The sequence below is a fragment of the Agelaius phoeniceus genome, chromosome 4, assembly GCF_051311805.1.
Source record: "Agelaius phoeniceus isolate bAgePho1 chromosome 4, bAgePho1.hap1, whole genome shotgun sequence".
In the NCBI taxonomy this organism is placed as follows: domain Eukaryota; kingdom Metazoa; phylum Chordata; class Aves; order Passeriformes; family Icteridae; genus Agelaius; species Agelaius phoeniceus.
This window is the reverse complement of record NC_135268.1, coordinates 50,398,030-50,410,087: the sequence shown is the minus strand read 5'-3', so window position 1 is coordinate 50,410,087 and position 12,058 is coordinate 50,398,030. Positions and strand designations below refer to the sequence as shown.

General features: G+C 38.2%; 1 protein-coding gene across 1 annotated transcript in view; it reads left to right on the top strand.

Moving 5' to 3' along the window:
* The window catches only part of GRXCR1 (glutaredoxin and cysteine rich domain containing 1), a 38,530-nt gene extending 31,813 nt beyond the window's left edge, over positions 1–6,717 (top strand). Inside the window, exons 4-5 of the mRNA XM_077176596.1 lie at positions 4,549–4,614; positions 6,538–6,717. Of these exons, the coding sequence (XP_077032711.1) occupies positions 4,549–4,614; positions 6,538–6,717 (246 nt within the window). The remainder of the gene's footprint in view (positions 1–4,548; positions 4,615–6,537) is intronic.
* The last annotated feature ends 5,341 nt before the right edge of the window (positions 6,718–12,058 follow it).

Genomic DNA, 12,058 nt, shown 5'->3' with positions numbered 1-12,058 from the left:
CAATGAGTCATAATGAGAAAAAACCCCAACCCTGAAATAAAATATGAACAGTTTTGAAAGGTGAAAGATTATTCTTAATGAGATAAAGGTAACAAAAGCACCAAAACCCAGCATATGTACATCTGATAGAGAATATTGTACCCAAGCTGATCAGAAGCACGGACAAAGTTGTTTGAGCATTGCAGGCTGTGGGGAGAAATATTCACAGTGCTGTGGAATTTATCATTGCCTGCACAGGGACAATGAAACAAATCCATGACTTGGGCAGAAGCAATAAAAAAAATCATATTTAGCCCCTGTTGAGGAAAGTACTGCATGCTGCAGTACAGCAGGGCTTTTAATCTTCTCCTTTTTTTCAGGATTGAACCATTGTATTTCTTGACACACACTGTCTAAATATCAGTCTGTCAGGAAATTGCTGTTTCTTTTTGCTGCATGCTCTTTACTGGCTGATCTAATCCCTTCTTTTCACCTGGAGTTGTCTCCATCTGAAATGGAATTATGCCATCTGGTGGGATACCAATGCAGAATAAAAAATTGCTTCCAAAAAAGAGAAAGCCTCACAGAAAAAAAAATAATGGAGCATTCATTTACTCTTATAAACTCATATACTCTTGGTAAAGGGATGCAAATAAAACAGGCAAATAAGTAATTCTTTGTAAATCTATTAACTCACAGCATAATATTTTAAAAATACATGGGGTTTTTTTCACTTGAAATATATGATTGGATTCCAGCTATACAAGGGAATCTTGATTTTTTTTTCAGATATGTAAATTTATTACTGTTTTTCTGAAGAAAATATCATCTGTTTAGTTTTCCCAGCTAGAATGAATCCAAAACAGCATTAGATTTATAGTAAAATTATTTTATTTGACACATTGGCTATAATCCTTTCCAAAGAACAATGAGACTGTTTTTGTAACTGACTTTTAGAAAATATGTGTGTAAAATATTTTTTTGTGAAGCAGGAATTAACAGTTTCCTTTCATCTGATTTCCAGTGGCCATATATATTTAGTTGTTCTTTGGGTCTCTTTAAATGCATTATTCTGGTATTCACTTGATGGGAGGATATGAATGGCTCTGTGCCAGTAAAACTCTAATTTAATTATTGCATTCAGTCACCTAGCATTGTCCCACTTGTTCCCTCCATTTTGCAGTTTGACATGTCAGGAAATGCAGGGCTCCATTGCTTTTTACACATCAACCTTTCCCATTCTTTGCATACCAAATCTGGGCTTTCTGGTGCTGGTACTGTATTGCAGTGTCAATTTTCTCAGTTTATGGGCAGATTTCCAGGCATCCCTGCTGCCAGGGGGGCCTGGCTGTGAGAGGTGTGGGCAGAAGGGAGCGTGAGCTGTGGCAAAGATGGGACACACAGAGCCCAGCTCCCCCTTCACTGGAACATCCCAGTGAACAACGTGGGCCAGTGATGGTGAAGTGTGTGAGTGCATTTTTGCTGCCTTAACAAGAGGCCTTGCTTATGTGCTTAGCAAAATAGGAAATTGGGCATGCAATTTATCTGCACTGCAAATGTGTCCACAAGAGGGATGGTGCGGGGCCTCACTAATTCTTCTCAGCATTTAAGGAATGATGTGGAAGAGAGGCTGCTTCCCAAAAGCTGCAGGTAGTCTGGTAAAGCCAAATGCAGAGCCATAAATCTGTGTTTGTTCCTTGATGAGGAATTACCTCGTGGAGATGGTAATGGTTTATATCCAAGATAGGTGGCAACAGACAGGTTTATTGACCAGACAGAGTTGGAGCAGTAGAAAACTTAGTGGACCTTGTCCTAGTTCTACAGTTAATGGAAATTTAAGATTTGAAATACGATGTTAATTTCTGGATGTCCTCAAGGAAAAATTGTGAAAATAATTATATTAATTAAAAGGATCTGGAAAATATGCTGAGTGATTTAGCCAAGTTTGTGGCATTTCCTTGCCAATGGAGTATCTGGCTACAACCTCTGGACTCCTCCAGCAAAATTCAGCAATGAGAGATTCAGCAAAGAGAGATTCAGCAAAATTAGTAGATACAGGATTCACAGGCTTCTGCTTTGAAATTTAAAAAAAATGGGTAAAAACCCTGAAAACTCCCTTCTCACTGAATATTATGCTCATTGCCCCTCATACTCCGTATGCTACTCTCTGGAGGGACAGACTCTTTAAGGCTTCGCATACCTTTCTGAATAATTGTGGACTGAGCACAACCTAGGAAGAAAAAGAAAGGTGTCACTTTCTGGTCAGAAAGCACCTATTGGACTTAACAGCTGTGTTAATTACTCTATTAATTATGGATCATATTAATTATGGATTCTGTGTGTTAAGACTCAAAGATCCAGAGGGAAGGTTAACCTCTACAGACTTTTACTTATATTTCACTTGGGGCAGCCATTAATCAGAGAAGTCAGAGTGGCACTTAAAAACATTGATAGCTATTCTGATGTTTGGGTTTTATTTTAAAAACCATAGCTTTCTACTTTGTAAGGCACACAGCTGACTGACTGAATGTCATCAGAAATATAAATCCTTTAAAATATAAATCTATAATGGGAAACCTGTCAAACTTCTAATTACTGTGTTGTAAAAGCCAATTAGCATTATACAGCATCACAGAAATGTAGGGCAGAAGTCACAGCAATGCTTTTCCCTGTGGCAACAGAGAAGAGAACTTTTCCTAAAGGGAGCAAATTGAGGTTTGTCCAGCTCAAGGAATTTCGGGTGCTGCAATTCCATCATCAATAAAGTTGCAAATCCTTAATGACTCTACTTCAGAAGAGCAGCACAAGCTTTGTCTTAAGCTACTGCAGTGTATTCAAACCCTAAGCTAATACTCCATGGGCTGCCTTGGCCATGTTGTGCCAATTGCTCCCATTGCCTGCTCCTCTGTGTGAAAGCAAAGATGAGAGAAAAAGCATGAAAGGGGCCAACAGACTGCTAAACCTGCTCTGCTGGGGACACAGACAGCCTCATGCACATGTTGGAGCTGGTGCACTCACTGCCCATGATCTGCAATGGATTTCAGTAGAAAAGTCAGCACAATCAGTCTGGCTCATGAGACCCCTCTCATCTTCTGTGACTAATTAACTACAGCTAATTACCTTGTCTGATACTTTTTTTTAAATATCTCTCTTGAAAGTATAACTAAGAGTACTGTCCACTGAAAAAGTGGCTTTCCACATCCACTAAAATATTAACATTTTCCTTTTTAACTAAAATCATCAAACACAGAGTCAAAAGTGCGCTGTTTTTTCACAAACCTAAGCAAAAAGACTTTCTATAGGTAAAATAACCTTAGTAGGGTGTCATAAAAAGAGCTTTGAAAGGTTTGGTTGCCTTTAGTTGGCTTTTGGGCTACACACTTGTAGCCTCAGTAGTCCCCAGCAAGGTACTGTGAATGGCTGGACACTTGGAGGTACTTTAGAGTCACACATATATTCCCTGTGCTCACGAGCAGCTTTTCCTGTACCTCCCAGAAACTGGGAGAGGTGCTGGTGAGGAGCTGGGGCTGACCATGGGCAGCTTAAACTAATGGCACATCTGAGATACGTGCCAGCATCCCACTGCACCTCAGCCCTGTGCCAGTGTCCCAACACAGCCTTTAGTTAAGGCTGGAAGCAAACTCAAAGACAAAATTTAACAATTTGGAAATGCAGGGACGAGCGAACTGGGGCAGCACAATGGCATGAACTCACCATGGGTGAAGATGTGGCCAATTGCCCCCACAGTAAGTAAGGCCTGTTCCTCAGTTTCCTCAACTTTTGTTGGTTTCTGGTTAAAAGTGTCTGCAAGTATTTCACAATATTTAATATTCAATGAAATTCATTCCTTAAGTGAAGTATAGATGTTCAAATGTAGTGCTCTAATTAGAAGAGAAAGGAACAAGAGTTCCATATCCTCCCTAACACTTGAATTTTGTCTGCAGATCTCTTAGCATTTACTTTCAGGAGGAAAAAATCCCCAGTACTTCAGTAGAGCTTTATCTCAGGACACAGAAACCTAAGAGGCCTAATGCAGTCAGACTAAATTATTACATACTGTTGTGTCTGACTTTAATGTTGTTAGAGTTTTTTCATTAGTCTTTTTCTCCTTTTGTTATACATTAGGTACATTATCTCTTCATTCAATGCTCAACTGCCAGAATATTTGAAATACAATCTCCTCTTCTCATTTTGCTGCATTCTCTGATGTGTTGTATATTTATAAAATTGTAATTTTTTGACATAATAACTAGAAATATTTTTTATTCTGTCTGGAAACATACCCTGTAAAATAAGGGGAAGATAGTCAGAATTTGCAAGCTGGGTCACCTTTTACAGAAAAGGGAATATGATACTTCACATTGCTGACGAACTTTAGGCATTACTATCAGACCTGTGATTAGATTCTCCTCTCCTTCTAACTTTACTAAGGTTGACCTAATTGCAATATAATTAATGTGAGTCAAATTTGTCCTCAGCCTGTTTAAAGTTGCAAGTCCAAATCTTCTAATCATCTCTGGTTTTTGCATGGTAAAATGCCTGACATTTTTCATCTTCTTTTCCTAATAGGGTGCTGAGAAAATTTTACTAATGAATGAATCTGGGGAACTGCAGGATCTCTTAACCAAAATTGAGGTAATTGTATTTCTGCAAATAAATATAGGGAATATACATTTACTATTTGTAATCAAGTAGGTTTTCTTTTTTACTGTTTCCTTCTCTTCTACAATAAACTGATGAACCCAAATGCTTTTTTTGTTTTACTCTTTTTTACACCCTGTTCAGGGGTGGAGGCCCTAAAACGTTATTCTCAAGCTAAATATGTGTCCTAATCTTGGGTCATAAAAGTACATATATAGGACAAACAATGTCAGACTACAGAAAACTGATAACTTCTCACTTAATACAATCACTGCTTCACTGCCTTCTGGTGGTTTTTTTGGGTGTGTTTGGTTGGTTTGGGTTTTTTTCCCTCTCATTTAATTTTTTCCTCAAAAATGGGTTTACTACAATTGTAAGGGGCAGCCTGTTTTCTTCATTGCTGGAGATGCCAAAAGTGATTCCAAAAATTGCCATCTGTTCAAGGAGGAAATGGCCATTGCTCCAGAAAACGAGCTAAAGCAATTTTGCTTTGTTTTTGTAACCTTTGTTAGCCCTCTTAACTACATCCAAAGGTATCTGTATATTTCCAAGCCCAACAAGCAATAATGAATGTAAAGATTAAAAATATTGTTGTCTTAAGACTTCGAGATTATTTGCAATAATGTTCAATAAAGTAAACAATCAACAAAAATTACAAAATATGGGAGCACACCTGAGATAAAAAGAATATTAATTTTACATTAAATATTTCCAATTGTTGTCCCTGGAAGGGAAGAGCTGATAGTCATAGGAGCTGTTTGCCTTGTGAAGAACAGCAAGTTTATGAGCTACAGAACAAAAAGAAAAAAAATGCCTTGTTTGCATGTTCATCTGTTTTCAATAGGTGAATGCTGTTATTAATGGATTTGCAGAAATATTTTCATTTTTCTTGATGGTGCTCCAGGTACTACATTTTTTGTGGGTATTTTACTGTACTCTGGTAATAATTTGTCACTAATTTGTAGTGATACATAATTTCTCAGACTGACAGTAGCAGGAATTTTATGGATTTTTGTTCTATATTTGTGAACAAACCTGCAAAGTCCTTACTCAGCAGTGCAATGCTAAAGCAGGTGGTGGTAAGTACCCAAAGTGGCATACCTTTCCTTTCTCTGATTTGAACTTTAAGGAAATTGTTAAATAAACTAGCCAAATTTTGAGTAAGTGAAACTTAAAAGTGTCTTTGAAATCTCTTCTTCTATGCACTGCTGTCTTTAATCCAATAAGAAAATAGAGTAAATTTATTGCTTTACTTGGGAACTGGGACAATGGAGAGGCCTCGAGCCTTCCTTGAAGCAATTTTCTCTGGGTATAACTGTTGGACATTGATGATCTTTCTTCTTTACTCTTAAAGCTTCAGCATTCTACACCCATAAATTTGAGAAGACCACTTATTTCCTTGAGTACCACTTGTCAGAAGCTATGAATGGCTTTTTGATATCATCAGCTTTAACTGTAGTAGGTATAATATGTTCAGCATGAGCATGCAAATGCTGAAAGTCATAATATATATCTTAATGTACAGCACAGAAAATATAACATCAGCATAAACTGCCTGGAGTTTGGATTCAATCATCTCAATACTTCCTAGATTTAATCTAGACCTAAACAACATCCAAGTAATGCATGCAAGCTATCCTTTAGCTTGCTGTTTTGGCAAGTGTGAATGCAGGCTAGGGAGGTATTAAGTGACCAATGAACCTGCAGTGAGTCTCTCTGACATTGCATGTGGATCTGGCCAAAGGAAAAGGCAGACTTACTGCTCTTCCATGGTGGTGCCATGGGATGGGGGGGTGGGTCTTGCCCAAAATGGGAACCAGGATGTGTGTTTTCAGCTGGCCTGGAGTCCTCTTTGTCCTAGACCTTATGGTGGTTGATGAGGTAACCATGTTTGTCTTTCTTTCATTCTTTGAGCAGAGAGTGCAGCTTCCCCAGGAGTGCCTCTCTTGCGGGGGCTTTGGTTTCCTGCCGTGCTCAGCGTGCCATGGGAGCAAGATGTCCGTGCTCCGGAACTGCTTTACGGACTCCTTCAAAGCCCTCAAGTGCACTGCCTGCAACGAGAACGGGCTCCAGCGCTGCAGGAGCTGTGCAGGCTAAAAATGGCACCTCCACATGTAACAAATTTTATGGTACTGCACCAGTTTGTAATACAATTTTTTTTTTTTAATTAATCCATTTATCCAAAACAGTCAATAAAAATCCATTTGTTGTATACTTCTGTTTTGAGCGTTTGAGCTTTTTAATCTTTGATTGTCGACCATATCATGAACTCTAAAATGCATCTTTCTAGTTTCCTTATAGAGAGATTTGTAATCTGGAAAACTGATCACATACACAAATTCTTTCTTATTGTATATGGAATCATCAGCAGTCATACGTGTTTTTGAGTACTGCCCTCAAAATTACAGCAAAATGAAGCTCAAACTTCAGATCATTGAGCAGTGCTTTTTTCAAATTCAGTGAGAATAAAGATTTTGTAATGTGGACTTGCCCAAGATTGTTCCACACAGCACTTCCCTGGAAATTCATTAGGGCTGAATTCAGTCCTGAATTCTATGTGGCAACAGAAGAATAGAAACATTTCTTGAAAGTCCCATTAATCAACTTTCTCTTTTAGTACTGCTTTCTCTGTGTTACAAAATTATTGTTGTTGGACAAAGTTACATAAACATTTAATAAGGTAGATGTTCATAACCATGGTAGTATCTCAGAGCTTTATGATTCTGTATGTCACAGTAGATCTTATCATGATTCAGTGAGAACACCTGACAGCTTTATAAATTGCATATAAAGTAATAGAGGATGAGATTTCAGTTTTTTTAGCTTAGTAATTGTTGAGGTTCAATGACTAGCCTGACATGATTGTTTCAGGGCATCTGTTCCCCAGGAAGGCCCAGGTCTATGGCCAGACAACTCCAGTACTGTAAATAGCTTTGCCAATTTTAGTGGGTTTCCCCAACACAAGCACAAGAGAATTAAACAGCTATTAGTCTCAATGGACTGTGGGCTCTCCACACTGAATACATTCCAGTTTGGAAGTGCATTACCATTCATGCACTTCCACAGAATACTTTTTAACAGGATAACTTTCGCAGCATTCACCAACTGCTCATTCTGACATTGCACATCTGCCTCATGTTCCTGCTGCCAGTCTGTACTGGCACAAGGAGTAGGAAGGTAGTGGAAACCCCCTTGCTGAGATTCGTGTTGGCTAGAAAAGGCTTTCCTGGTAGTCATTTCACCCTGCCCAAGCTGCATTAGCAAGTGTTGAGCCATGTAATTTATGTATCTTTCCTCATTCTTTGTAAAGTTGTGCTGACTGGGGTTTAGGTAGATGCAGTTTGCTTTACAGATGTTGTTTACTCTGGTTGGGTACCCCATTTCCCTTCCCTCTTTCCCATATAACCATCCTTAATTTCCCTGTGATGAAAAGCTCAGGTATTCTTCCAGTATTTTGGGCACAGCACAGCTGTGGTATAAACCAGGACAGCCACAGCTGCACAGAACATGGTTTGCAAAAACAAAACGCTCTGAAAACCTTTGTTTTTCTGATACCTTATTTTCCTTACTGAATCATTAGACAACCATCTTTCCTCCACCTCTCTTCCCCTTTCTGTGTCTAGAGGTGGTAGTTGGTGCTGAAGAGTTGGAAAACTTGAGCTTACTTATCTCTTTCAACATTTGAATCTAAGGGACTTATACATATTCTATTGCATGTTGAATGTGCAGGCTTGAAAGTGCTGGTACGATCCTACTGCTCCTACAGATTCTACCTTAAGGCTCAGAGGGAGCATCTGGGTCTTCAGCATAACATGAGAGAGATTAAATTTTATACAAAGGCCATCCATAATTCTTAGCAGCATCCCAGCTATAAAATTCTGAATTGCAGATGTGCTTACTTTTTTACAGCATGGGTAGGAAGAGAAGAAAGAAAATACATTACCTTTCTTTTATTTAATAGTTGTGCGCCTTCTATTTCTGGCTAATATTGCAGTCCAGACAGGTATGATACAGAATGAAAGGCAGCAAAAAGCAGAATACTGATGATTAGAAAGTCATCATTTCTGATGCATGAAAACAAACTTTTTTAGTTTTTAACTTGCTATGGATCTAGAGAGTGAGAACACTCTCAGTAGTGAATATCAAACTCAAGATGGCATACTCAAATCCATCCTTGAGGGAAATTACTAGTGAAGAAAATGCCAGTGCATCTGTGGTACTGTAATCCCACAGCCTTCACCCCTGAGAGGACCTATTGCCTGATGAGATGGTTCATATCACTATTCATCCACATATGACCAAATTGCTATGCCTTGACAAAGTATGTTAAACATTTTCAGTTCCACTGAAAACAAAATTTCTTCATCAACCTGGAAGAAGGGTTTGAAGCTGATTTTCTTGACATTCAGGCAATCAGAAATTACTTCCCTTCAGAATGAAACTAAATTCCACTAAATCCCACTTCTTTCCTGATTCATCTCCAGGGCCTGTAAAAGAAATCTAGAGGGACACTCCTAGCCAAGGCTCTAACCCTTCAGAGGCACCTAATGCCAGTGAGCAAAGATAAGGCAAAACCTCCTTAGTTTTCTTTTTAGAAGGAAAAATTATGAAAGCAAAAAGTCAAGTTTTGAAGAATCTTTTTTTCCCCCCCAAGGATCTTTATGGGAGACACAGGACACCTAATGCTAACAAACATAGTATTCTTCAGGCACTGAATGTTTGTCAGTGTACTAGAAAAGGATTTTTTCTCTTCTCTCTCATCAACTGAATTGCTAGCTTTTTCTCTCCAGCTGTATTTTTCTTGTAACAGCCTCCGTGAAAAACAAAACTTTTTTTTTTTTTTAAAGTAGATATTTTACTGTATTGTTTACAATCTCTGCTAGGGTTTTGGGTCTGGCTTCTCAGCTCTCCCCAGCCATCCTAGAAACACTAAGAGTGGCAGAATGACAGCATTACAAAGGCAAGCCCAGGAGCCAGTTGAGAGATATGATGGTTTCTAGTATAGCAGATACATCAGGCAGCTAGCAATATAGCTTTTAAGTCAGTCTGAAATAAAAAAATGAGGTATGCAGGTCTGTTCTGATTTACACCAGTAGTACATCTTTATTTCCAAGGAGTTAGCAAACATCTCCTCTGCTCTAACAAATAGGACTCATCCAACTGCATCTTTGTATAGGAAATTTTCTATTTCTAAACGCATCAAGCTCTGCTTGTCTTGTTTCTAGCCCTCATGGCAAGGCTGAAGTATGGATCCAAGTAAATGTTCTCTGCCTGACAGCTCAGCATATTGGCCTATATGAGAGCTGTTATCAGAGAGCAAGATAATCCTTCGGCTGTTTCTTTGCAGAAGTCTTCATGAGCTCAAGAAAAAGAATGGTTTGGAGTCTTCAGCTTGCAGCACTCTTTCCAGTGGACTACATATTAGAGCATAAAACTGTTTTTTAACTCCCTTGAGAAATTTGCTGTCACAGGAGCAGTGTAGGTGCACAGTTTGTGGTACTTGGGAGTGGGGCTGTGGCTGAGCCTCATCCCCAGTGGGTACAGCTGTGAGGAGCAGGTGAGCAGCATTGACAGCAATGAGCCCTGGAGTGCTGAGGTTACTGACCAACCACCAAAGGGAGCAGAGGGCACACAGTGCAATGTGTGAACATGAGGGGGATAAAAGGTTAGGCTGAAGAAGGACAGATGCTTGAAGCCTTCTGCTGTGGTGTGGTGTTGCTCTGTCTGAGTCAGAGCTTTATGACATTGTATGGTGAGACTCTGTGTATTGTGGCTGTCTTGACTGTGACATATATTGTGACAGAGCAGAGGGTAAGAAATTTTCCTACTCTAAATAGTGAGGACCACATAAAACAGGGTGTTCATCCTCTTCCTGTGTTTTTTCTTTGTAATGGGTTGTTTCAGAGCCATTTTCTTCTCACTTGCACTAAAGGAGTAGGGACTGTGAATTTTATTTAATATTGTACTCTTAAATACGCATACTTGGGTTTTTTTTTTTCTGTTGGGGAGTAGTTTGCTCTTTTAATATACCAATGGACATTAATTTTGTGGGGGAAAAATCTGGGCATTTTCAATATGAGATAGTGCATCTGGGAGTTGCTTTCTATTTAAACTTTGTTTCCATGGTATATTCTTTCTAAAAATCCATAAATCAGACAGACTGTCTTATGTGTGAACAGCCTACTGTAATAAAATATTTTATATAAATTTGTAATGGTGGGAGTTTCTGCAGGCAGAGCTGCAAAAACATGCTTAGCCTTTTATTTAAAGCTAAAAACTACATCAGGCATAGATCTTACTGACCTCCACACTTAATTCTGAAGTTTTCTGACCTCAGACATGGTCCTGTCAAATCAATGAGAACCAAGTCCTACTGATTTAAATTCCTGGGTCCTACTGATTTAAATTCGTGGTCAGCTGGGTCTAGCCTATCTTCCCTTTACAAGTGAAGTGCTATGAAATATAGAATCATGTAATTAATGCTGCACTGTATTAACTTATTCTGTATAGTATAAATTCCTCTTTAAAAGTAAGAATATGGTGTCTTGAAGCCCTCCAAGATGTTCACTCACTCTGTGGTTTATTTCTCCTATACCTGTGAATACATAATAATGAATGAAAAAGATCTGATAGGTTTTGAAATAAGACAAATTAATTCACCTGTCAGTAAACATGCATTGTAAGGAAGGTTTCTGCTTTTGACTTTAGTGTCCTGTGAAAAAAGTAACAAGAATTCCTTAAGAATTTTGGAGTTCTATAAATGAAAATAAGGAATGACTCTTACTGACATGAGTGCCACAATTTTCATGAGTGAATACCTAATGGAAGACACTTCAGGTATTGTTCCAAGCTATTGCAATTGTATAATTGCATTAAAATGAATTTTATTCTCTTAGCTTGAGATATATTATTTGACCACCAAAGTATTCAATGGGAAATATTTATGCCCTAAATAATTTAGTAAGGAGAATTAAGATTGCTTAGCTTACTTTAAATAATTTAGAGATGATAGTAAAGGACATTGTAATCCAACAATAATTTGAAAAGTAAAAATTATTAGAACAAAATCTTTGTTTAATCCAATTTCCTTCTTCTAGCATTAATTTGCTTAGGGATAGCGAATCAGGAAATAATTGCTTTAGAAGAAAATGACTGTGAAAAAGCACTTGCAGTTTAAGCTTCTTCTAGTTTATCAGCTCTACTTTGAAAAATTGGTTTTAAATGAGTTAAAAGGTTTATGAAAGCGAATAAGTTTTCCATTCAAGAAAATCCACACTGCAATAAGACACATACTGCTCTTTTCTCTCTGAGGTCTCATATTTTTGCTACTGATGGAAAAAAAAATTGTTGCAAACAAAGGTTTATTTAAAAGACTCCTCTCTGTCCCAACAATCAGAAGTTGATTTCAAGAAAAATAATTTTATTTTAGTGGCCTGAA